At 39.2% G+C, this 26,951-nt stretch overlaps 1 protein-coding gene across 1 annotated transcript in view; it reads left to right on the top strand.

Moving 5' to 3' along the window:
- The window catches only part of KL (klotho), a 45,506-nt gene extending 18,882 nt beyond the window's left edge, over window positions 1–26,624 (top strand). Inside the window, exons 2-5 of the mRNA XM_069467360.1 lie at window positions 19,092–19,602; window positions 20,374–20,642; window positions 24,654–25,755; window positions 26,287–26,624. Coding sequence (XP_069323461.1) covers window positions 19,092–19,602; window positions 20,374–20,642; window positions 24,654–25,755; window positions 26,287–26,624 — 2,220 coding nt within the window. The remainder of the gene's footprint in view (window positions 1–19,091; window positions 19,603–20,373; window positions 20,643–24,653; window positions 25,756–26,286) is intronic.
- Window positions 26,625–26,951: the final 327 nt, after the last annotated feature.

The following is a 26,951-nucleotide window of genomic DNA, read 5'->3' as shown; positions in this document are numbered from 1 at the left end:
GTCCAGTGGGTCCCAGGTAACCTGCATGACTCCAGAGCCTGGACATTCTGGGTGGGTGGCCTCCCAGGAGGAGGGTTAGAGATGACCAGAGTGCTAGTTCTACTCCATCAAGACTCTCTTTCTCCCCTTTCCCTCCCCCACCCACAGCTGCCAAGAGAGACAATTGAGCCACCACACTGAGGCTTCCAGAAAGAGTGGGTCTCAGACCTTTCTTCTTGGGGTCCTGCAGCACACTTAGGGGTGCTTGGACTGTGAGCTCCCTGCCTGCTGGCTCTCTGTGGTGCTGCTTGTCCAGGGACTCCATCTGAGTGGGGCATGCCCTGAGGCAGAGGGAAATCAAACCTGCTTGGGCACCCCACAGGCAACTCAGGACCAGTGTGCTTCTCCCTGGCATGGTCAGGGATTGATCTTTGGGGACCTGGGGATGGACTCACAGGCCAGATCTCAATTGCATGGCTCGAGGGCAGGGAGGTGAGATTTGTGAATAAGGTCTTGGGAGGCAAGGGAGCCCCCATGGGCAGAGCAGGGGGAGAGTGCAGTATGAGTCCTAGCTGCAGGGTGCTCACAGGGCATCCCTCTCCCCACAGGAGAGCTGCACTCTCAGCTCAGGCCAGGATTCTGGGCAGGGAACTTCCTGGCCTGCATCACAGTCATGGGGGAACTCGCTGGCTTGAGCCCCTGCCTATTGGCAGATGCTGGCCGGGGGAACCTCAGAGTAGTGGAAGGTGGAGAGGAGTGAAGCCCAGATCACCAGATTGTGAATCTCAGATGGCACCTTCTCCACAAGCAAGACTTTCTGGTTGGGTGGGGCCACTTCAGCCCCTCCCTGATGGCTTTACCCAGAAGCTGGAAGCAGATCTTTGACTCCTGCTGAAACAGATACCTTGCCAGGTCTTGTGGAGCCCAACCTAGCCCTGCCCAGCCAAACTCTCACACTTGCCTTTGCTGTGGCCGAGAATTAGGACTTACCTGAAGTTCCAGGACTCCACCCACCACCTGGGGCACTCAAGTGTTTCTCCTGAGGAACTAGAGCTGGTCACATGACACAAAAACAACATTGCAGCTTGTTCCTTCCAGCAAGCACCACCTACTGACAGGGAGGTTAATTTGCATGCCCTTGACAACATTTTCTGACTCAATTATACAGGGTATGGTTGAGTCTCACCCACAAGCACCACCTACTGTCTCAGAGATTAAACTGGGTGTGGCATTATCTAAAGAAAAGAAAATCCAAAAATAAGAAGTAACAGCTGCTCTAGATGAGAAGGAATCAGTGAAAGAACTCCAGAAATAAGAAGAATCAGAGTGAAAGGTCTCCCCCAGAAGGGAACACCAGCTCTCCAGCACTGGATACCAACCAAAATCAGAATATTGAAATGACAGATAAAGAATTCCAAATATGGCTTATAAGTAAGCTCAACAAAATACAAGAGAAAATGGAAAACCAACACAAAGAAACCACACACACACAAAAAAAATCAGAAAATGAATGAAAAATTCACAAACAAATTGAATTATTATTTTTTTTAAATCAAATAGAACTTCTGGAAATGAAAAATTCATTCAAGAAAATGCAAAACACATTGGAAAATCTTAAGAATAGACTAGACCAGGCAGAAGAAAAAGAATGTCAGAGCTCAAAGACAACACCTTTGAATTAAACAAGATAGTCAAAGATAAAGAACAGAGATTTAAGAGGAAGGAACAAAGCCTACAAGAAATATGGGAGGCCATATTTCAAATATAAAGAGGCTGAACATAAGAATTATAGGGATCCCTGAGGGTGAAGAAGAAATCACACAAAGGTTGGAAAAACTATTTGAGGGAATAATAGAGGAAAACTTCCATGGTCTTGCTAGAAATTTAGATATCTAGGTACAAAAAGCTCAAAGGACACCTGGGAGATTCATCACAAAGACACAATCACCATGACACATAGTTATCAGACTGGCCAAAGTTAACATGAAGGAGTAACTCCTGCAAGCCATAAGGTGAAAACAGCAGGTAACTCTGCTGTGTCCTCTGGCTGTGCATCCAGCCCCACCTTTGACTCTGGGCTTAGCCATGTGGCTTGCTTTAGCCAGTGGAGTGCTAGCAATCAATGCTGGCCAGAAGTGCTTGTGAGTTTCAGCTTAGTCTCTTGCTTCTCCACAACTGCAATGAGAAAATGCCCGGGCTAGTCCCTGGAGGATGAGACGTGGAGCAGAGCCAAGCTCTCCCATTTGTCCCAGCCAATACCATCCCAGATCAGCCAGATGAGACCAGAGCAGAAGAAATGCCCAGTGGAGCCCAGTCCATCTCATGAATAATACTTGTTCATGAGTGTGTGAGTGATGTGTAACTAATATACCGTGCTCTTTCTATTCTGCACTTCCAAACATCTCTCAGATTTTCCTGTTTTATATTTTAACTTTCCAATAGTCATCACCTTTGTCCAGGACCTTAATTGTATCTACATTTTGGCAGCATCATTCCAGCTTTCAGCGTCCAGCTGTTCACATTTTAATCCATTCTGCAATGGATGATTTTGAGCAAATGATGTTGATTACAACTGTCTCAGAAATTTATGCTCATCTTTTGAGACCTCTTCTATCAAATTTAAGCAACTTTACGTTCAATTTTTTTCATATTTTGGTCTCATAATCTCTATTGTAAACTTGCTTTCTGAAAGCTACAAGCTATTAATCCTTTACTCTAATTCAGCTGGTATCATTATTTTCACAACAAATTGGGTAAATTCTTATATCTATGCTCTTAATCACAATTTCCATGCTTAGATACTCCATTGCTCTCCCTAAGCACCAGCCAAATTCCACTATTGGGAATATTTTAAAGGCTATTTTCCCCCAACCTATCTGCCCCAGAGGTGGCACAGGCTAGAAAAGAGAGCCTAATTGTTTGGCTCAATTGTTTGGATCTTACAGTTTGTTAAGAGTGTTCCAGATGATTTGATGAAATGCAACTTGGTCAAACACATTTTGGTGGAGAATAATTTAGTCAACTGACCATTTGGTTAAAAACAAAGCCCAGTTACTAAACTTTCCAGTATTAATAATTTTGGTGTTCTAGGAATCTTTTAGGCATTTTTAACATTTTTTTTTCAGAAATTATAAGGTTAAAATGTAAGAAATAGTTGTTCTTCCATGTTTGTAAGATTTCAGAACAACTGAAAGGTTTAACAACAGGAGATTTGTAAACCAGAAATAATCACTGAGTGATGAGTGATTGAATTAGTTGGAGCAATCTATGCCATCCATCCTGAGAAGAGAACAAAAACACAGCTAAACAAGTGGAGCAGGCATCATCAGCTTAGAAAAACAATGTAGCCAATAATTTTTTTTATTTTTTTATTTATTTCTTTTTTTCTTTTTTTTTATTATTTCTTGTACAATGATATGAAATAATATGGGAAATATTCATGATAAATTATTAAGTGAACAATGCAAGTTAAAAACAACAGTTTCATATTTTTTCCCCCACCCCCCCCTTTCCCGAGTCAGCACCTTCAAGTGTTACCACTCCCTAAACGGTGCGCAATGCACTCATTGTGTAGGCATACTCCCATCCCCTCCCCCACCCCCCACCTCAGTCTGATGTCCAATTGGTGTCGTTCCCAGATTTGTATTTAGGTGATGTTCAGGGAAACCAATTTTCTGGTGAGTACATGTGATGCTTGTTTTTCCATTCTTGGGATACTTCACTTAATAGAATGGGTTCCAACTCTCTCCAGGAGAACCATAGAGATGTCGTATCTTCATCATTCCTTATAGCTGAATAATATTCCATAGTATACATATACCACAGCTTACTAATCCAATCATGTATTGATGGGCATTTGGGTTGTTTCCACATCTTTGCTATTGTGAATTGTGCTGCTATAAACATTCGGGTACATGTGTCTTTGTTACAGAATGACCTTTTTTCCTTTGGGTATATGCCCAGTAATGGGATTGCTGGGTCAAATGGCAGGTCTACTTGAATCTGTTTAAGATACCTCCATAATGCTTTCCACAGAGGTTGCACTAGTTTGCAGTCCCACCAGCAGTGTATTAGTGTTCCTGTCTCTCCACACCCACGCCAACATGTGTTGTTTTGGGTTTTTTTGATAAAGGCCATTCTCACTGGGGTTAAGTGATATCTCATTGTGGTTTTGATTTGCATTTCCCTGATGATTAGAGATGTTGAACACTTTTTCATATGTTTGTTAGCCATTTTTATATCTTCTTTTGAAAAATTTCTATTCATGTCCTTTGCCCACTTTTTGATAGGGTTGCTTGATTTTTTCTTGCTGATTTTCCTGAGTTCTAAATAGATTCTTGTTAGTCCTTTATCTGATGTGTAGTATGCAAAAATTTTTTCCCATTCTGTAGGTGGTCTGTTTATTCTCTGGACTGTTTCTTTTGTAGCCAATAATTTGAAGCAGAAAATTCTCCAAACTTGAAAATTCCAGTTTTTTCTTTTTTTTTAATTTCAAAATATTAAGGGAGTACAAATGTTTTTGTTACATGGATACTGTGTATAATGCTTAAGTCAGGGATTTTATATTTGTTTATTTTAAGTTTTCTTATTAGAAAAGCAATGTGTGTTCATTATATAAAAGTCAGAAAATTAGAGAAGCAGAGGAACATAAAAAGTGCCCAGAGACCCACTCAATAGAGATAATAACTATTACCCCCTTGGTACAAATCCTTTAAAATCCTGTCTTATGTGTATTTATTTTATATATGTACATATGATTTCATGAATTAGGTAATACTGTATATGATTTCTCTGTAGATAACTATAATTTATTAAAGTCAATGATAATAATTTGTTGCTAATAATTAATTTGTTCCATTTAATCTCTTATTCCTGGGCTTTTAAAACTAATCCCTATTGTTGGCCCTTTAGGTTGTTTCAACTAATCTAAGAATTATGACTGGCAGGCACATGGTGGCTACTCAATAAATATTTGACTGAAACAATAGATGCATGAATAATCCCATGTTGTTGGGTGTTCAGGTTGTTTCCATTCAACCCTGTTGTTGGTGGAGGGTTTAACACAATCTCAGTGAAGAGCCACCAACTGATGAAGAGCCATGAAGAAGTGTGGTGTCCTCTCCAACTGCATGTGGGTAGGGAAAGGAATTCCTAAATGCATCTGGGGATCCAAACAAGACTTCATAGGGGAGATGGGAATTGAGCTGAATTTGGAAGGAGTGAGAATTTTTCAGTGAATAACTGGGGAAAATAGTACTAAGAGTAAGTGGGGTTAAGTAGGGATGACTTCTTAGAAGGGGCAAGTCCAAAACAGAAGGCACAAGGGGATACAGATAATTAAGGAAAAGTAGAATCTTACTTCAGCGTTGGTAGGTTGTCACTCTAGGTAGGTGCAGCCCTGGGTGGGGAGGTGACGAGAAATTGACCTGGCTGTAGCAAGAAAGCTGGGCTGGGAAGTGATGTGCTATACATTTATACGAAACTGTTCTGGCTCTTTCTTTATTTTTATTTTTTATTTCAGCATATTATGGGGGTACAAAAGTTTAGGTTACGTGTATTGCCCTTGCCCCCACCCCCCAAATCAGAGCTTCAAGAGTATCCATCCCCTAGACGGTGTGCATCGCACTCATTATGTAGGTATACACCCATCCCCTCCTGCCCCCCACATTTGCCCGACACCCGATTAATGTTATTACTAAATGTGCTCTTAGGTGATGATCAGTGAAACCAATTTGATGGTGATGTATTGGCTCTTTCTGTCACTTTGTGGGAGGCTGTAAGGCTTGGTGCTTGGAGCTATTAATTCCCCTTCCTTGATTTGCTAAGAAGTCCAAAGCAAAGGTAAGGGAGCCCAGCCAGTGCCTAGTCCCGTATATTCATCTAAGTGGGTGTCAGGGAAGCAGATCTGAGGCTCTGAGCACAGGTTAGATCCTGAGCACCTTTTAAGGAACTGCACACAGAGACTACGGACTGTTTTTGTGGAAGAAAGTTGTAGATGGGTATTTTTGGGAAATTATTTATGTGTTCTGTTAAATGGTTGTTTTGTGGGAGGCTATCTGAAATTCTATCTTAAGGAACTGCTGTTTATAATCCATGAAACTGTGCTAATAAAAATAGGAGGAATAATTTTTGTCCACAAATGCAAGCATCAGGCTAGTTGGAGTGCTTGTGTCTCAGCACAGGGTAGCAGTGACTTTTAAGAAAATCCTCAAACATGTAATCATGATATTGTTCTTGTAGTTGAGGTAAAGGGATGCCAAAAAGAAAAAAATAAATAAACCAAAAAGCAAATCTCTGGTTCTCTCTGAATTTTTTTCAATCTTTTGACCTTTCCAAAGCATGCTTATTTAATTCAGAACAAAAGTAACATCTGGAGGGCTCTTGCTGGGTAGAGAGTAGATACAAATGAGCTGTTTGAATTATTTTCTGCTCATGGGCAGCATTTCAGCTCTTCCACCCTTGGTCTCAGTCCATTTAATTAAGGTTATTTGTAGGATTACATTAATCCTTTAAGAACTATTCCATTTCAATTTTTTAAAAATCTAAGGAATGATAGATAAGAAAAAGTGACCCATTCAGTATTACCCCTGAAATATTAATAGATTGGAGTGATTGTTAACACCATCCATCTCTACTCCACCTAGATTCACACACTTAGCTGCCTACCAGGCATTGAGGTAGCAGACCTATAACCTAAACAGAACTCGATCCCCAACCCTTCCCTTCCCCAACTCCTTTTTTGCTTTCTTTGTTGTCTTTGATTCCTTCTTCACAGGCCACATGCAGCATCCAATTCATCCTCAATCTGCCCACTTCTCACTGTCTCCTCTGGTCCACACCACTACCATCTTTTGCCTGAACCATTGCAAGAGCTGCCTAGCTGCTCTCCTTGATCCACCCTTGCCCTCTTAGAGCCTGTTCGCCACATAGTAGCCGCTGATCTTTTGAAAATCATAAATCAAATTACATTACTATTAATACCAGACTTGAATAACAAACACTAACATGGCACTTACTATATGCCAGTCACAATTCTACATGCTTTCCACATATTGATTTATTTAATCCTCATCAGATTATGGTTATAAGGTGCTATTGTTATCCCCGTTTTACAGATGAAGAAACAGAAGCACAGAGGTTAGATAATTTATGCAAGGTCCCACAGCTAATAAGAGTGCAGAATTAGAACAGTCTGACTGAGTCTATGCCCCTAACCACCTGCCCAACTCTGCCCAGAAGGCTTTTCGTGCACCCCCTGCCTGGTCTTATTTAGTATCCTTCACTTTCTCTGTTGCAGGTCGGGTTTCTCCTCAAACAAGGGCTCCTCCAAGAAGCCTTTCCTATCTAAACTGGACTCTCCCGTCCTAATGCCTGTTGCCTTCTACCTTTTCTCTGCTTTATTTTCATTCATTATCTCTCTTCCTCCCTAGAATGTAAGCTCCATGATAACAGGATCGCAATTTGAATCTCTTAGAAAAGTACCTAATGCAATATTTGTTGAATGAATGAACGAGTGACTGGATGAATGAATATCAATCCCTGTAATTCAAAGCTAAATAACTGTGAATTTTTTTAAAGTAACAGATACTATTGTTGTTTCAGAGACAATCAGTATTTTCTTGCCACATAAATTATAGATAATTATATAGCTTTGCCTGTGACTAAGACTCACTATTTATTTATTAATCTATAGACCTTTAAAATTGATGCACATATTTTATGTGTAATTTGATGAGTTTTGACAACTACATACATCTGTGCAACAAATATCCCAATAAAAATATAGAATGTTCCCATTACCCTGGAAAGTTTCCTTTTGACTCCTCCTTCTCATCAATTCTCAACCTCCAGTTGGCAACCACTGTTGTGATTCCTAACATCAAAGAATGATTTGGGGGCTTTATGTAGATGGAATCATCCAACGATGTGACTCTACTGTTTGTGTCTTGGTTCTTTTGCTCTGCATAATATTTTTGAGATTAATCCATATCATGGTGTAGAACAGTTCATTCTTTGTATTGCTGAGGAGTATTCCGTTGTATAAACAGACCGAACTGTTTATACATTTCTCCTGTTGATGACCTTTGTGTTGTTTTCAGCTTTTTGCTATTGTGAATAAGATCACTATAAGCATCTTTGAACAAATCTTTTTTGTAAGTTTTATCTTGAAATTGTACAAGTCTTTCTGTGGGATTATTTTATCATTTCTCTTTGATAAATACCCAAGTATGGAATTGCTATCTTATAGAGGAGATCTATGTTTAATCTATAGGAAACTGCCAAATAGTTTTCCAAAGTGGTGGGACTATTTATATTCCCACCAGCAATGTGTGAAAGTACTTAGTTGCTTTATATCTGTGCCAGGATCTGTTGTCAGTCTTATTAATTGTAGGCATCTTAGTAGGTGTGATTGCTTATTGTGGTTTTAATTTGCATGTCCCTAATAATGTTGATGTTGAACACCTCTCTCTGTGCTTCGTGGGCATTGGTGAAGGTTTTCTTGTGAAAAGTCTGTTCAAATCTTTTGTTCATGATAGGAAGGAGGGTATTTCTTTTTTACTATTGATTGGTAGGATTATGCATTTATTTTAGATGTAATTATTTTGTCATATATATACTAATCATAAAAGAAAAAATTGATAAATTGGACTTCATCAAAATTAAAACCTGCTCGTCAAAAGTTAATAAAATAAAAAGGCAAACACATACTGAGGGGAAATGTTCAATATATATAATGTGTGTGTATGTATATATTTATACTGTATAATACATATATACACTAGGGGGAAATATTTTATATATATGTATATATTATGCATACAGCTGTCTCAAATTTTTATGCGAGGCATAAGGTTGGGGGTCTATTTTTTTTGTACATTTTTCCAGTTGTCACAGGATCATCTGCTGAAAAGCCTTTCCTTTTGCCATAGAATTGCCTTGGTGCATTAGTTGAAAATCAATTGGCCATGGGTTTACTTTGGGATTTTTCTGTTCTGTTCCTTTGATCTATTTATCTATCCTTATGCCAATATCATACTACGTTAATAATTACAGTTTTATGGTAAGAGTTGAAATCAGGTACTGTGAATGCATCAACTTTGTGCTTCCTTTTTCCAGTTATTTTAACTGTTCCATGCCCTTTGATTTATCATATATATTTTAGAATCAACTTGTCAGTTTCTACAAAATGTTTGTTGGGATTTTGGATAGGATGGTGTTGAATCAATAGATCATTTGGGGAGAACTGATAACAATATTGAGTCTTCCAATCCATAAAAGTGGTATCTCTCTCTCTGTTTAGTTCTTCTTTAATTTCTGTTAGCAATGTTTTGTAGACATAATTATAGCAGTCATGCACAATTTTTGTTAAATTATTCCTAAGTACCTTATGGTTTTGGTGCCATTGTAAGTGTTGTCATATTTAAATTTATATTCCAATTGTTTGCTGCTCATATATACATTCAATTGATTATTGTAGTAACATTGTATTCTGCCAACTTGCTAAATTCGCTTATTAGTTCTAAGATTTTTTTTGATCTCTTAGGATTTCTACATAGACAATCATGTTTTATATGAACAACAGAGGTTTTTTGTTTGTTTTACTTTCTAATCGATATGCCTTTTACTTTTTTAACTTGCCCTTACTACAGTGGTTAGGACCTCCAGCACAATGTAAATAGAAGTTATGAGAATGGTTAAATTTATTCTTATGTATTTTCTTCTTTTTAAATTATTATAAGTGAAATTGTGTTCTTGATTTGCTTTTTCGGCTGTTCATTGCTATTGTATAGAAATGCAACTGATTTTCGTGTGTTGATCTTGTACCCTGGAATTTTGCTGGAGTCATTTATTATCTGTAATAGATTTTTGTGGATTCTTTAGGATTTTCCATATGTAGAATCACGTCATCTACGAATAGAGATAGTTTTACTTCTTTTCCAACTTACATATACTTTTTTTTTCTTATCTTCCAATACAATGCAGAAGAGCAACAGTGAAAGCCAGCTCCCTCTTGGTCCTGATCTTAGGGGGAAGCATTCACCACTTAGTGTGATGTTAGCTGTGGGCTTTTTTATAAATGCTTTTTATCATGTTACGGGAGTTCCCTTCTATTCCTAGTTTTATGAGTGTTTTTATCATGCAAAACTTTTGGATTTTGTTGAATGCTTTTTCTGTGTTGACTGAGATGATCTTATGGGTTTTTTCCCCTTTAATCTATTTATGTGATGTATTACGTTGATTTTTATATGTTGACTCACCCTTGCATTCCTGGATTAAATACTTCTTGATCATTCTATATAATCCTTTTAATATGCTGCTGGATTTTTTTGTTAGTATTTTGTTTTGTTTTTGTTTGTTTTTTGCGGCTATGTTCATCAGGGATATTGGTCGGTAGCTATTTTTTTTCTTGCAATAGATTTATCTAGCTTTGGTATCAGGATAATACTGGTCTCATAGAGTAAGTTAGGGAGTATTACTTTCTCTCCTAATTTTTGAAGAGCCGGAGGAGGATTGGTGTTAATTCCTCTTTAAATGTTTGGTACAATTTGCCATTAAAGCCACTGGTTCTGGCCTTTTCTTAGTCGGAAGGTTTTTGATTACTCATTCAATCTCTTGTTACACATCTGTTCAGATTTTCTATTTCTTTTTTAGCCACTTTTGGGAATTTGTGTGCTTCCAGGAATTTGTCCAGTTCATCTGTGTTATCTAATTTGTTGGCATCCAACTGTTCATAGTGTTCCCTTACAATCCTTTTTATTACTGAAATAGATTTACAGAAAAGGTCAGTAGTAATGTTCCCACTTTAATTTCTGATTTTATTAATTTGAGTCTTCCCTCTTTTTTTCTTAGTCAGTCTAACTAAAGGTTTTGCTGATTTTTTCAAAGAAACAATTTTTGATTTTGTTGACTCCATAATTTTTCTATTCTCTATTTTGTTTATAACTAATCTTTATTAATTTCTTTATTCTGCTAGCTGTGGGTTTAATTTGTTCTTTTTAATTTTTTTAAGGTGGAAAGCAAAGTTGAGTTAAGTTGATCAAAGCTAATGGAGTTGAGCTATTTCTTGTTTTTTAATGTAGGTGTTTACAGCTATAAAATTTCCTCTGAGTGTTGCTTTTGCTGCAACATATAAGTTTTGGTATATTGTGTATTTTGCTTGTTTATTTGTTTTAGTTTTTGTTTTTTATACATCTCAGTTTTTTCTTATCTCCCTTGTGATTTGTTCTTTGACCTACTGGTTGTTTAAAGGTGTATTTTTAATTTCCACATATTTGTGAGTTTTCTAGTTTTCCCTTTGTTATTGATTTCTAGTTTCATTACACTGTGGTCAGAAAAAAACTTTGTATGATCTCAACCTGTTAAAATTTATTAAGACTTATTTTGTAGCCTAACATATGATCTATCCTCTTGGAGAATGTCTCAAGAGCACTTGAGAAAAATGTATATTCTGTTCTTGTTGGGTGCACGGTTCTATATATGTCTCTTAGCTATAATAAATTTATAGTGATGTTCAAGGCCTTCATTTCCTTGCTGATCATCTGTCTAGATTTTCTATCCATTATTGAAAGTAGAATATTGATGTTTCCAACAATTGTTATTGAATTGTGTATTTAGCCCTTCAATTTCGTCAATTTTTGCTTCATATATTTTGGGGTTCTCTTATTGGATGCATATATGTTTCTAATTGCTATGTCTTAATGCATTGACCCTTTTACCAAACTGTAGTGTTCTTCTTTGTCACTTGTAACAATTTTTAACTTAAATTGTATTTTTTCTGATATTAGCATAGTCACTCCATCTCACTTATGATGTATTATCTTTTTATATTGCTGAGTTTGGTTTTCTAATACTTTAAGATTTGTACATCTGTATTCCAGAAATATTGGTTTCTAATTTTCTTTTCTTGTATTATTTTTGTCAGGTTTTTGTATCAGGGTTATACTAAAATCAAAACTTGAGTTGGGAATGTTCTCTCCAGTATTTTCTAGAAGAGTTTTTGTGGAACTTGTATTCTTTCTTCCTTAAATGTTTGATAGAATTCACCAGTGAAATGATCTAGGTTTAGAGTTTTCTTTGTTGGAAAAGGATTATGAATTCAGTTTCTTTATGTAGATCAATTAAAAGTTTCTATATTATCTTGTGTCAGATTTGATAAGTTGTATTTTTCAAGAAATGTGTGCATTTTATCTATGTTGTTAAATTTTTGACATTAAGTTTTCACAATATTTTCTTTTTGTCCTGTTAATATCTGAATATTTGCAGCAATAATCTGTGTTTTAGTTCTTATATTTTAACTTGTATTTTCTAGATTCTTCTTCATAAAAAATATGAAGAGGAGTATATCAAGTTTATTAATATTCTCAAAGAAACAACTTCTGCTTTTGTTAATTTTCTGTATTTTTTATTTTCTATTTCATTGGTTTTATTTTTTATCTTTATTATTTCCCTGCTTTTACCTGTTTTAGTTTTAATTTGCTCTTTTATTTTCTAACTTCTAAAGGTGGAAATTTAGGTCATTGATTCTTAGATCTCTCTCCTTTTCTAGTAGTAATAATTAAAGCTATGAATTTCCCTTTAGGTTCTCTTTCAGCTGCATCTTACAAATTTTGATTTGATGTGTTTTTATTATAATTAGGTTTGAAATATTTTCTAATACTCCTTTTGATATCTTCTTTGATGTATAGATTATTTAAACATGTGCTTAATTTCCATCTATTTGGTGAATTTTCTATATATTTTACTGATTTCTAACTTAATTCCATTCTGGTCAAATTACATTCTCTGTAAGATTTCATTGTATTGATATTTCTTGAAATTCATGTTATGGTCTAGCATATGGTTTATATTCATGAATATCTCATGTACACTTGCAAATATTGTTTAGTTTAGTGTTGACCTAATATTGTCAGGTTGATTAATAATATTGTGTAGAAAATCTATACACTTACTGGTTTATTTTTTGCTACTTCTTCAATTACTGAGAGGGGAGTTAAAACCTCCAACAGTAATTGTCAATTTGTCTATTTCTTTTTTTAAATTCTGTGAATTTTTGCTGTATGTAAAGTCCTGATATTATTACATTTAGAATTATATCTTCCTGATGAATCAACCCATCTTATTATTACAAAATATCTATCTTTATCTTTGGTAACACTTGTTTTCTTGAAGTCTATTTTGTTGTTAATTTAGCCATGCCAAATTTTTTATGCTTACCATTTGCATGATATATCTCTTTCCATCCTTTTTCTTTCAAATTTCCTGAGACTTTATAGTATACTTCTTGCATACAGAATGTAGTTGGAACTTAATTTTTCAAAATGTAGCTTGGCAGTATCTGTCTTGTCTTTAGAGCATTTAGTCTATACTTGTTTGAGTATTTACTGATATGATTGGGTTTATGTTTACCATCTTGCTATTTGTACCATTTGTTTTTTCTTTCTTTCTAAATCCTTTTGGATAAAAATTTTTAGTAATTCCTTTTTCTTATTCTATTGGATTTTTAGGTAAACCTTTTAATATTTTTGTGGGTTTTTAGGGATTACATTATTTTCCTTATCATATGGCCTACTTAGAATTCATATTGTTAATCTCATTCAAAATTTTCTAAATTTCATTTGTTTTACTTTTCAGTTCTAGAATTTTTTTTTCAGTTTCTGTTTCTCTGTTGTTATTTCCCATTTGTTCATTATATCTATCTTTTCTTTGAAATCCTTGAATATATTTATGGTAGCTATTTTAAAGTCCTCTGCTAATTCCAAAATCTGGGACAACTTGGCTTCTGTTGATTTTGAATACTTTTTTTTTCATAAGTAAAAGTTTCATTTTCCTGACTTTTCACACATCTAGTAGTTTTTTATTATACTCTGTGCACTATGAATGATACATTATAGGGAGTTTGGCCAATGGTGTCTTCTTTTAAAGGTTATTGTATTTAGTTCTGCCAGGAAGTTAAATTACCAGAAGATTTGCTCGATCTTGGCAGGCTTGGATTTAGTCTTTGTTAGAGCTGGTCTATTCCAGTTTTGTCCTTACTCTTTAAGTAATAACCTTTCTGAGTTTCAGTTGAATGCCTGAAGTGCTCAGCCTTATTTCTCTACCCTGGCTACACTGGATTGCAATGTTTCCCAGCCTAAACAATTTTTGGTATTCAGCTCTCAAATCTATGGCAGCTTCTACTTGCTAACAGAATCTTGTCCTGTGCATGTACAACCAAGAACCTTCAGGAAATCTCCAGGCAGACCTATCAGCCCTTCCTCTGTGCAGCTGCTCCTCAGGATGTTGACTTACTTTAGCAGTCCTCACCTTTCTTTGACTTCTGCATTTTTAGTTCAGCAATACTGCTGTGTATTGCATGGGCTTCATTTTCCTCACCCGTGCCTGGAACATGACTCAAGGTGGGACCTGAAGTGGACATGAGATTCACCATATGTTCTGTGAAATTCTGAGTATTTTCCTTGATTTCCAAAATTTGGGGGTTACTAGCTGATTAGTACGAAGGAATTCCAGATTGTTTTTTTTCCCTAGAGTTTTCAGACCTCATATTTCAAAATCGAAGTCAAGGCAAGGAAGGAAGCAAGGAAGGCATCACATAGCAGGGTGGCTTAAGCCCCAAATTGGATCATTAGCACATTGTGAGATGATACAGTACTATTCTCAGAGGGCTAATATGTCAAATTCCTTCCAATTTATTTTCATGGTATATACCTGAAAGATCTGTGTTTTTCGTGGTCTTAGAAGTAAAACAGGACCAGGGTATCTTATGAGTTTTCCTGCTTTGACCCAGGAAAATGTTTGCTTCTGTCTCAGACTCTCTGATCAGAGTTTGCCTCCCACCCCCTACTCTCATCACTACTGTTCAGTGGTAGATTCGAGAAATCAAATACTATGAGGCAGTACTTAACTGCCAGCCTTCATTCCTCCATATCGGTTTGTTGAATACTTACTCTTGCCCAGACACCCTGCTAGAACCTGAGGATAGAAAGACAAAGGGCCCAGTCAATGCCTTCAAAGTACCTACAATCTAGACACTTAAATAAATGCAATAAAATATGGTTATGGTCTTTGATAGAGGTCACCTGTGTAAACACAGAAGGCATACTTAACTAAGGCTGGGGAGAGGGAGGATGTCTGGGAAACTTCTTGGAGGTGGTACTGTCTAAACTGAGTTTTGAAGTGGGTGTGAGGGTGGGGGATTGGAAATAGGTAAAATATATTAAATACCTTAGAGAGCTACCTCTATAAAAATGTGGAAGCCCAGAGAAACTCAAAAGTTTAAGCAGGATGCAATGTGCCAGCAACTTGAATTTGAGGCAGAGACTATAGATCAAGTTTGAGAAGGCAGGAGTCAGCTAGAGCAGGGATTTCTAATAACCAGCAAACAGGGCATGCCATCCAGCTGCTTTGAACCATTTTCCTTTTGTGAATTTTAATTTTTTAATCTCTAGAGCAATACATGTTTATGGTAAGAAGTGAAAAAATATATAGACAGGTAAAATGAAGAGAATTATACCACCCACAATCCTGCTATAAAACTTCTTTTAGGCCGGGCGCGGTGGCTCACGCCTGTAATCCTAGCACTCTGGGAGGCCGAGGTGGGCGGATCGTTTGAGCTCAGGAGTTCGAGACCAGCCTGAGCAAGAGCGAGACCCCATCTCTACTAAAAATAGAAAGAACTTATATGGACAGCTAAAAATATATATAGAAAAAATTAGCCGGGCATGGTGGTGCATGCCTGTAGTCCCAGCTACTTGGGAGGCTGAGACAGGAGGATCGCTTGAGCTCAGGAGTTTGAGGTTGCTGTGAGCTAGGCTGACGCCACGGCACTCACTCTAGCCTGGGCAACAGAGTGAGACTCTGTCTCAAAAAAAAAAAAATAAATAAAATAAAAAAAATAAATAAAACTTCTTTTAACAAGTTACAAATGCTTCCGGTTCAAAATTTTATTAAACTTTGCTTGCTGTTTTATAACCTGGACTTTTTTTTGTTCAGATAGCATTTTAAAAATATTTTTGCATGTTAATAGATATTCTTTTGCATTATTTTTCATGTCTGAATAGTAGCATTTCTTTAATTATACCATCATGTATTACAACATTCATACATGGTTGTAAGTGTATTTGAATATTGGACATTTCAGTTGTTTTCAATGTTTGGCTATTAGAAATAGTATTTAGATGAACATTCTTGCCCATACAGTTAATTATTTCCCCGAGTCCTTGTCAACAGCTTTATTAAATCTCAATTTTAAGACAACAAGCTTACAAAATATACATACCTGGAATAATTAAAAATCAAGGCAAGACATTACATAATCATCTTCCTAGTCATTAATCATCGTTGGTTGTTGTGACATCCTAAATGGTGACCTTTCCCACACTCTGCCTCATAGCATTTGATTTCTCAAACTACCATCTGCAAATGGAATGAATTGCATCATGAGGAGGTGATGAAGCAGAGTTGAATTCAGTTTTAACAGACAGTCGGGGCTCTTTGTGCCAGGGAGCGGATGAAAGAACCCTTCAGGGAGCTCAGTCTGGGGAGGGATGTGCCTCATTATGTGTAGCAAATGGTGTGGGAGAATTATGTCTAAGGTTCTCGGTGCCCAGAGGAAGGACCTACAGCTCAGTGTGGCAGGTCGGGTGGGATTGTTGGGATTGCTTGGAGAAGATGCCATACATGGAATGACCACCACATTAGGTCACCGCAGGGAGTGAATAACAGATCCAAGGGGGGTTTGGAGTGGGGTGAATAGTTCAGCCAAATGATATCTAAGATGCTTTCCAATACTGCAAATTGGTCCTTCTCTAAAATAATTAACTACTAACTTAATAGACTCTTTCACTTGCATTATGTCATTTAATTCTCACAATATCCCTATGGTAGAATAGCTGTTATTCCCATTTGTACGAAGAAGTAACTGAGGCTCACATCGGGAATCCAAACCGAAGTCTCTTCTACTCCAACCACATCCTAGGTTTTATCATTACATCTCATCACTGCTGTGTGCTGAATTTCTTAGCAGGCGGTGTTTCCTTTCCCTGCAGTGTTCTTCCCTGTTAGTCTGCTTATCCTTTAGGGAGAGAAGAAAGGAACATTTATGGAGACCCTACCAATGCAAACTCTGTGTTCTGAATTTTACATAAATTATCTCATTTAATCTTCAGAACAGCCCAATGAGAGGCACAGGAAAGTCAGGCTTGCCTGCCCTGGTTAAGTAATGTGGCCAAAGGCACTCAACTAAAAGGTGATGGAGCAGGAACATTATCTGACATCAGAGGCCACGTGTGCCCTTCCCTACAGCCCAGGTCATTTGCCTTTTCCTTGCTGAAACTCCCCAGAGCCACGCCAGAGTCCTCAGGGTTGGAAACGTGGTCCACGATTATAAAAATTCTATTGCATGACTTGAGCTACCTGCATGGCTCCCACTCTGTCCTGACCCATTGCTGTCCTTATCCAGCACTTGTTTTACAGAGGGATGCCAGTTAGATTTAGGACATGACTGTCCATAGGCTTCAAATTGGGCCAAATTAGGACAGTCCTCAGTCCTAGATCCCAAGGAATACCTTGAGTACCAGCCTGGACTGCTGCCTTGCTTTTCTGTTTAACTGTTAAACAACATTATGAGATTGCCTGTCAACGGGGAAGGGGAGAGGGGGCGGTGGTGAGGAAGGTAGAGGAGCGTGGGAGATAGCACAAAGCTGGCAGCGGCAGGCACGAGTAAGTCCCTGGTTTCTTGGATCACATGGGCAAATGCCACTATTCCTTTGATCAACATTTTTTTTTTCCATTTTCCTCTAAGCATACAGATAGCTGTTTTGGGTCATGAAAAAGCACATTCAGTAAAATGAAACACAGTAGATATACACTAAGAAACTAAAAAGAAACGTTAGCCATAAACTATCTTATTCTGTTGAAATGTTTGGCTGAACTCGTAAGAATGTTGATGAGGCTGTTCTTGGATGCCTGTTCTGAAATGCACCGCGGGAGGAATGCTGAGGATATACCAAGAGGCTCTTTGGCTCGCTCAACAAAGGGGTTTCTTCAGGCCCCAGGAGTGGGATGAAAATTGGCGTGATCATCTTGGAGAATAGACAGACTCAAATAGAGAATTAGAATGGAGCTTCCAAAAAAGACATATTAGGAGAATAAAAGGCTAACAAACAGCACTTGTATTTGTAGAAAAATAGGGAGAGTAAGTCAAGGAATTCAAAGTTAAAGAGAAACTCAATTCAAGTAGGGGAGGAAAAAAAAAACCCCTATCATCTTCACTATTCTTTGTAAATAAAAATATAACAAATGAAAATAAGATATCAGAAGTCAGTAAGAATTTATGGGAGTATAAAGTTGGTTTCGTGGATGCCAAGTCCTTTTCATTGCTGTGGGAAACTCTGGCTGAGTGCTGACTGCAGCATGTGAGCTCCTCACAGCTGTACTAGCTGCTGTTTGCTCTTGGCTTATACCTTGCAGCCCAGCTCGGTGGGAAAGCCAGCACTGTCCCTGAGTTCTGGAGCGTAGGCCAAGGCCAGATAGTGCAGTTGGTTTTTTAATTTATTGCGCTGGTTCTTCTTATGGAAGAATGAAGATTGTGAGGACATGGGTTAGGATTTTAGCCATGAGAGATGACTATGAAATATTAAATTGACTCCAACAACTTGAGTCAATTTGAAAACTCCCAGTCTCTTAGGATAAAAAACATAATCCTACTTAGAAATTCCTGGTGTGATCACAGATGGGGGATTGGTTCTTTTCACAGAATCCATAAATTAAAAAGTACATAATCCAAAGTCAATTAAATAGTAAGGTATTATGATAAATTCTTATTTCATTAACTTTTCAAATTATGGATAACCACACACTCAACCCAAGAAACTGACATTTTTTCCACTGACTGCTAAAAATCAATGGCAATAACTCTAGTCATGGTAGCAGCTCACTGTGGGGTGACCCACCTTTGAAATAGTTTATTAGTTCCAGCTGATTTTTACATTGTGGGGTTAGTCATTATGTTAGGCTTGATGAGAAACAGATATAACTAGAGCTGGGGATTCAAATGTGTATTGCATTTCTCCTCCCGATCAGAGATAAATTTACCATGGTTTTTCTCTTCGTAGGCTCATGCCAAAATCTGGCATCTCTACAATACTTCCTTCCGTCCCACTCAAGGAGGCCAGGTGTCCATGGCCCTAAGCTCCCACTGGATCCACCCTCGAAGAATGACGGACCACAACATCAAAGAATGTCAGAAATCTCTCGACTTTGTACTTGGCTGGTTTGCCAAACCCATATTTATTGATGGTGACTATCCTGAGAGCATGAAGAATAACCTTTCCTCTGTTCTGCCTGCTTTTACTGAATCTGAGAAAAAATTCATCAAGGGAACGGCAGACTTTTTTGCTCTGTCCTTTGGACCCACTTTGAGTTTTCAGCTATTGGACCCTCACATGAAGTTCCGCCAACTAGAATCTCCCAGCCTAAGGCAACTGCTGTCCTGGATTGACTTTGAATATAACCATCCTCCAATATTTATTGTGGAAAATGGCTGGTTTGTCTCAGGGACCACCAAGAGAGATGATGCCAAGTATATGTATTATCTCAAAAAGTTCATAATGGAAACCTTAAAAGGTATGATTGCAGGTGAAATTCTCATTTGCAGGTGAAATCCACTGGAAAACAATCTTTAAGATTACCTATCAAAAACTGTGTGAATTTATACTTTTTAATCATAATGTGGAAATCTGTTTTGGCAATAGCAGGAAGGCATTCATGTAACACCTTTCTCATTTAGGGGCCTTGGGGAACTTAAATTAATTTTTAAAACTCATTTGTAAATGACAAACGGGGTTATAATGTTTGCAATTATTTAACCTTCAGAGCTACTAATCTAGATTTTTAGATTAAATTGAGCATAAAATAAATCCCAGTATATCTAGCTTTCTATAAGTGTTTTCGAATTCTTATTGTTTCAGCCGAATAAAACACCCCTTAAAGAAAAAAAGGATATTCACATTTTCTAGAGAAAATAGTAAATTGTTCATGCTTTTAAAGCCTTTATTTATTGTGCTGTGTGCATTGCTAGGTGCCTAGGTTGGAAAGGAGACATCTGCCCAGCCCTGCGAAGCACAGGTTAGCAGTAGGAACTGTCCTCTCAAGGTGCTCGGAAATCCAAAATAACCTATTGAAGATAAGCCTATTTATCTGCGAGGATATTTATTTGGAGAGTTATCTAGATTTGATTACAGCCTTTTGTCAAAAAGAAAAATCACTGGTTTACCAAACAAGAAGCATTATACGTAATTTGTTTCTTTAAGTAGTGAAACCCTCAGGTGCTCTTGCACCGCAAGATGAGTGCCCAGCGGAGGGTCACGTTGCTCTTGTCCTCTCTCGCCTTTGCAGCCATCAGGCTGGATGGGGTCGATGTCATCGGGTACACGGCCTGGTCCCTCATGGATGGTTTCGAGTGGCACAGAGGTTACAGCATCAGGCGTGGACTCTTCTATGTCGACTTTCTAAGCCAGGATAAGAAGTTGCTGCCGAAGTCTTCAGCCTTGTTCTACCAAAAGCTGATAGAGAAAAATGGCTTCCCTCCTTTACCTGAAAACCAACCCCTAGAAGGGACATTTCCCTGTGACTTTGCTTGGGGAATTGTTGACAACTACATTCAAGTAAGTCAGCTGACAAAATCAATCAGCAGTCTCTCCGAGCCCTGTCACTAGCAAGTAGCACTTTCTAATTAGGCTGGCGGTCAGGGCACGTCGTTGGTCCTTAAAGAGCTCACAAAGTGCACAATGCGCACCCTCCTGTCCCAAAATCTTCCGATCTCCGTCTCACACTTTAAGTTAGAGCCAAAGGGAAATATATTAAAAATATGAATAATTAAGATCTGATAAGAGATAAGTCAGTAAAAAAGATGAATCTGTTTTAGTACTGTGATTTTCTTATCCTTTTAAAAGCAGCTGAGTTTTTTCATAAATAAGATATAACTCAGAACTCCGAACTATCTGCGCTATCAGTGGAGCTGCTAAGATAGAGGCAGGAACATTAGGCTGAGCCCTCCTGAGGCATAACTGTGGTCCCCACAAAAACTTACAGAAATTCCTCAAGAAAGAAAACCCTTGCTCCAAAGATTCCCTGGTTGGAATGTCCTTTTTAACAACAGTCAAGGAAACAGTACAGAAATTATTCAAAATGATCAACTGATATTTATTGAGCATCTACTGTGTAGTGAGACCCCCCCCCCCCCATATTCTCTTTCATTTCCCTAGTTTTAAAGGGGCTTGTTTTCCGGAGTTTGATTGCATACTTTAGCAAGCACTTGTTGGATGTCTAGTGTGTACAGAGCCCTGTGTTAGTGGCTGGGGTAGCTCGGGTAAGGGGGCAGCAGGCAAGGGCACACTGAGAGGGTAGGGTGACTCCCTTTCGTAGCAGAAAGGGAGTCTATTGAGAGCAAATGATGGCCACACAGAGCGATGGGGCATGGCGGTAAGTACCCGAGGTGGGGAGGGGATGCCTCATTGAGAATAGTCTGAATGTGAAAATACCGGTATCCATAGACGAGCAGCTTTAGCATATTGGGTTCTTGAAGCCAATTCATTGTTTCTACAAATTGCAACATTAAAAGAAGTATTTGGAAGAACGCTTGGATCTGAGGAAAGGCCTTCTATTTGAAACGGGTTGTTTTCTTATATAAAATTAAGATCTTTTATTTATAAAGAAATTAATCAACTCTACCCTTAATACTTTCCTTGCTGGTTTAGATTATTCTTATGTCTTTTTCAGGCCATGCAGTTCATTTTAGAGGCAGCCTCGGACTTAAATCCCCTCCTTACACGTGAGAGACCGAGGACCGCTGTGTTAGCAAGGGTGTCCGAGCGCAGGAGAAAGGCTTCTTGGCTCCATCCCGCTCAGCGCGGGCTTCCCCCCTGCTCCAGCTCGCTCCTTCTCCCCAGACCTCTGCGGTTTGGAATCTCCTTACCCTGACTTCTCTCCTCAAAGTGGGAGCCACGATGGGGTTCAGGCAGGATCTGAGGTGGCGGAAGGTGAGGGAGAGAGGCAAGCAGGAAGGAAGAACACCTCCTGCAGGCTTTCCTTCCTCCTCCCTGTAACTGGGCTGGGGCGGATGGGATGGGCCTTGGTCCCTGTTCTATCTCTTGACCTTCTGCCGCTCCCTACTGGACACTGTGCCTTGCCAGTGAGGGGCTCATGCTCTGCCCTGAGTTATGACAGCAGCCCGAGTCTGGCAGGTCCAGCCCTTGCGTGTGGAGAAGCTCACAGCCAGCGTCTCCGTGCAGACAGCGGGAAGGAACGCAGCCAAGAGTGGGATTCCTAGGGGAGCCCTTTTCCTCCTGCTCCGCTCCCCATGGGAGGGCTGTGTGCTGGCTTTGTGAGCTGGTGGTGAGGCAGTGCTAAGCGTGCATACTATTTCCTGGAGGGAAAAGCAGCAAGTATGGCAGTGAATAGGGAGGAAGATGGGGAGAGAATTCCTTTTCCTGCGCCCTAGAAGCAATTGCTTTGGAATCTGATCTAAGGCCGGCCACTCAGCAGCCCAAGACCACCTCTCTTAGGTCACCCTGTCTTTTATCTCATCAGCTCAGAGTCCCCACCCCTCCATTGGGCAGAGCCACCTCAGTCCCCTCCTGGGCAGAGCCCAACAAACACAAAATTAAGTCCCTTTAACCCGCAGCAGCAGACGTGAACTTCTCCGGAAGCTCTCTGGTGGGGGAAAGGCTGCAATTGCTATTTTCTACTTCTGGTTTTCACGTTGGGTTTTGTATGATACTGGCAATGCCCTTCCCAGGCTAACTTCCTGATTGGTGTAGTAAAAGTAAGTTCTTGGTTATGTCAGTTCCGAGGGGTGTGTGTGTGTCTTCCTTCACAAGCAGCACTCTACACTTTTAAGACGTTATATTAAAGTCCTGAGAAGTTATTTTTAAGTCACCAAAATTCATCTTTTCCCTCCTGGCTGGTATTTCAAACTCAATATTTGAGGCATGGCTTTCACCTGAACACCTTTAAAAATAATATCCCATTAAGCACACATCCTGTCTGAAGTCTGGCCTTAGGACTGTCACATAGATTGTCACTTTACTTGGACCCAATTTCCCAGCTGACAGGTTTGTTTTTCCCATAACCCCTAATGCTGGTAGTTAATATAAATACAGAATATGTTACATAGTGAAGATATAGAGCTTCTTTAATGTCCCTGTTAGGAGAAAGTTTCTTCCATAACATACTAAATACATGCTTTATGCCCATTCCTTCTGAAATGTCCACCTTTATTATTTCATTTTTTAGGAAAAACTAAGTTGACAAATTAATGGAGGTTAGGTTTTAATTCTGCCTAAACACTCACTTCTAAATGTCCTGCATTTTTAAGAAACAGATTTCCCCCACACCCCCAGAAATTATACCTAATCTCTCACATTTGTTTTCAGATAGGTTGAATAAAAGCTGTTGTTTTGGAACAATTATGGTAAAAAAAAAAATTACGAATTTCGTCAGCTCAGATGTATATAAAAATAATCCAAACAATTTCTTCAAGCTCTAAACACTTTTACTTCAAACAAGCATGCAAATATTTTCTCTTGTGAAGCTGAGGAAACATGATTTGTGGGTGCATCACAGTGGAAAAATACTTCTGACAACATTCCCATAGCATTAGGGGGAATGCATGTGTGGGTGTTCTACAAGGGACAACTCTCCAGAAAAAGCAATTTCCCTCTGACACGCTGGCTTTTTTTATTACTTTCCTTTATAAACACAGCATTTACCCTTCCAGAGAAATACCAGTGCATTTGCAACAGTCCCATAAAATGCAACAAAACCCCTCGACAGCTTCTGACCCCCAGGGCTTACACGTGGAGGGAGAATTTTGTCATTCTGATTTTATAATTTGCCCACTTTTCCTATATACCTATTTTCATTTTGAAGGCTTTTATATCATATGATAGAGAACTATTGTGATCATCATAGTTACAGAAAAATAATTGAGGAAATATAAAAAGTATGTAAAAAAAAATCCCATTAGGCGTGGATGACAATGTTTGTTTTTATTTCAACATTCTTTCTCGGACTTTCTACTGTCAGTCAGAAATAAATTGTTAAGTTCTGTCATTGACCCTAAAGCCAAAACAATGCAAGAGGTTGGTTTATTTGACACCTCCTCTACCTAGAGCAAACCTCAGTTTAGAATGTGATGTTAAGTACAATTTAATTATAAACATTGTTTTATTTTCTGACTCTAATTCAGATTTTAAGATTTTTCCGTTTTTGTCTAGTTTTTTTTTTTAATTTGAAAGTCTCATACCATTAGTGATTTCTTATATTGAAAGAAAAACATCCAAGAATCTTGTGTTTGCATAATCCAGACTACAGGTGCACGAGGAATCATTAGTGCTGAGCACCTGAAGTGACCAAACAAATCCAGATTTTTCTTTTTTACGTTAAAGTAACAGTTGAAGATTTAGAGAGAAGCTTGGGTAAAACAAATGTGCATACAACAAAAGTAGAATGTTTTCTACCTAAGGAATTTACAATTCATGAAAAATAGTTTAAATTCTCAGCTAGGAAGGTTGCTATTTTTGCTCATCTTGTTGCTGGTTTTGCTGAAATAATTACATTGAGTTACTTCTTCAGAACTGTCCAGGTGAAGCTAATGTTTGCACGATCCTTTGCAGGTGGACACCACTCTGTCTCAGTTTACCGACACGAATGTTTACCTGTGGGACGTACACCACAGTAAGAGGCTTATTAAAGTGGACGGGGTGGTGACCAAGAAGCGGAAATCCTACTGTGTTGACTTCGCGGCCATCCGGCCCCAGATCGCCTTACTGCAGGACGTGCACGTTACGCACTTTCACTTCTCGCTGGACTGGGCCCTCGTCCTCCCTCTGGGCAACCTGTCGCAGGTGAACCGCACGGTCCTGCGCTACTACCGCTGCATGGTCAGCGAACTCGTCCGCGCCAACATCACCCCGGTGGTGGCACTGTGGCAACCCGCAGCCCCGCACCAGGGACTGCCGCGCCCCCTGGCCAGGCAGGGTGCCTGGGAGAACCCGCACACCGCCCTGGCGTTTGCAGACTATGCCAGGCTGTGCTTTCAGGAGCTCGGCCACCACGTCCGGCTCTGGATCACGATGAACGAGCCGTACACACGGAACATGACTTACAGCGCCGGGCACAACCTCCTGAAGGCCCACGCCCTGGCCTGGCGCCTGTACGATGAGAAGTTCAGGCACGTTCAGAAAGGTGAAATCTCCATAGCCTTGCAGGCCGATTGGATAGAACCGGCCTGCCCTTTCTCCCAAAAGGACAGAGAAGTGGCGGAGAGGGTGTTGGAATTTGACATTGGCTGGCTGGCCGAGCCCATTTTCGGCTCCGGAGACTACCCGCGTGTGATGAGGGACTGGCTGAACCAGAGAAACAATTTCCTTCTGCCTTATTTCACCGAAGACGAAAAAAAGCTAATCCGGGGCACTTTTGACTTTTTGGCTTTCAGCCACTACACCACCATCCTCGTAGACTGGGAGAAAGAAGATCCGGTGAAATATAATGATTACCTAGAAGTGCAAGAAATGACCGACATCACCTGGCTCAACTCTCCCGGTCAGGTGGCGGTAGTGCCCTGGGGGTTACGCAGCGTGCTGAACTGGCTCAAGTTAAAGTACGGAGACCTCCCCATGTACATCATATCCAACGGGATTGATGACAGTCTCCATGTCGAGCAAGACAAGCTGAGGATGTATTACATACAGAATTATGTAAACGAAGCTCTTAAAGGTAAGGAGTCCCCGAAGCAGCAATCTGTTGAAGGTTATGTCACCAGAGGGCGCGATACCTGATTAAACTCCGATTAAACTCTTCCACATAAACGCACACTGTCACCCTCGGAACCAAGTGCTACCCATTCCGTGCCGCACTGAAACAGTCTGAGAGATAGCGAGTATTTTTCCTGGTGACAAGCAGTTTAGCTAAAAGTGGAAGACTGGAGCTCTCTGGCACCTACTCTGGATCTGTAAAAGCGTGACTCTCTCGTCTTCCATCTCTGCTTCACATACATGAAGATTTAACCCAAGTACATCATAGTAGGTTTAATTATGTAAAACCAGCTGTTAAATGGAGCTCCGCGTTTGTCTTGGTATTTGCCTATCTGTCTCTGAAAAAAGAAGCCTTTTCTGAGTAGATCTAATTGAGCCTGAAGTTTTATTAAATGGTATTGAAAATTTCCCAGATGCACAAAAGTTATGTAACAGTGATGTGTTGTGTGCCAACTATTTTAATAACTACTCTCCCGCCCTTTTGTTTTTCCAGCCTCCATACTGGATGGCATCAATGTTTGTGGATACTTTGCTTATTCGTTTAATGATCGCACAGCTCCGAAGTTTGGCCTCTATCGTTACGCTGCAAATCAGTTTGAGCCCAAACCGTCCATGAAACATTACAGGAAAATTATTGACAACAATGGTTTCCCGGGCCTCGAGACTCTGGGAAGATTTTGTCCAGAAGAATTCACTGTGTGTACTGAGTGCAGCTTTTTTCACACCCGGAAGTCTTTACTGGCTTTCATAGCTTTTCTATTTTTTGCTTTTATTATTTCTCTTTCTCTTATTTTTTACTACTCAAAGAAAGGCAGAAGAAGTTACAAATAGGTCTGAACATTTTCCTGTTCGTTTTGAAATAATTATGCGCACCCATCAGCTGTTAACCATTTGCACCTTTCAGTGTTGTAAAACTATAAATTTCAGACATCTGAATTCTAGAATAGTTTTTTTTTGTGGCTTATGACAGAGGGTTTTTTTTGTTGTTGTTGTTAGAGGCAAGGTCTCTCTCCGTCACCAGGCTGGAGTGCAGTGGCGTGATCACGGCTCTGCAGTCCTGAACTCCTGGGCTCAAGTGATCCTCCTGCCTCAGCCCCTGAGTAGCTGGGACTATAAATGCAAGCTGCCACGCCAATTTTTTAATTCTTTGTATAGAGG

The sequence above is a fragment of the Eulemur rufifrons genome, chromosome 4 (assembly GCF_041146395.1).
Source record: "Eulemur rufifrons isolate Redbay chromosome 4, OSU_ERuf_1, whole genome shotgun sequence".
Classification (NCBI taxonomy): Eukaryota; Metazoa; Chordata; class Mammalia; order Primates; family Lemuridae; genus Eulemur; species Eulemur rufifrons.
Note: the sequence above shows the minus strand (reverse complement) of the source record. Positions and strands in the feature narration are given on the sequence as shown.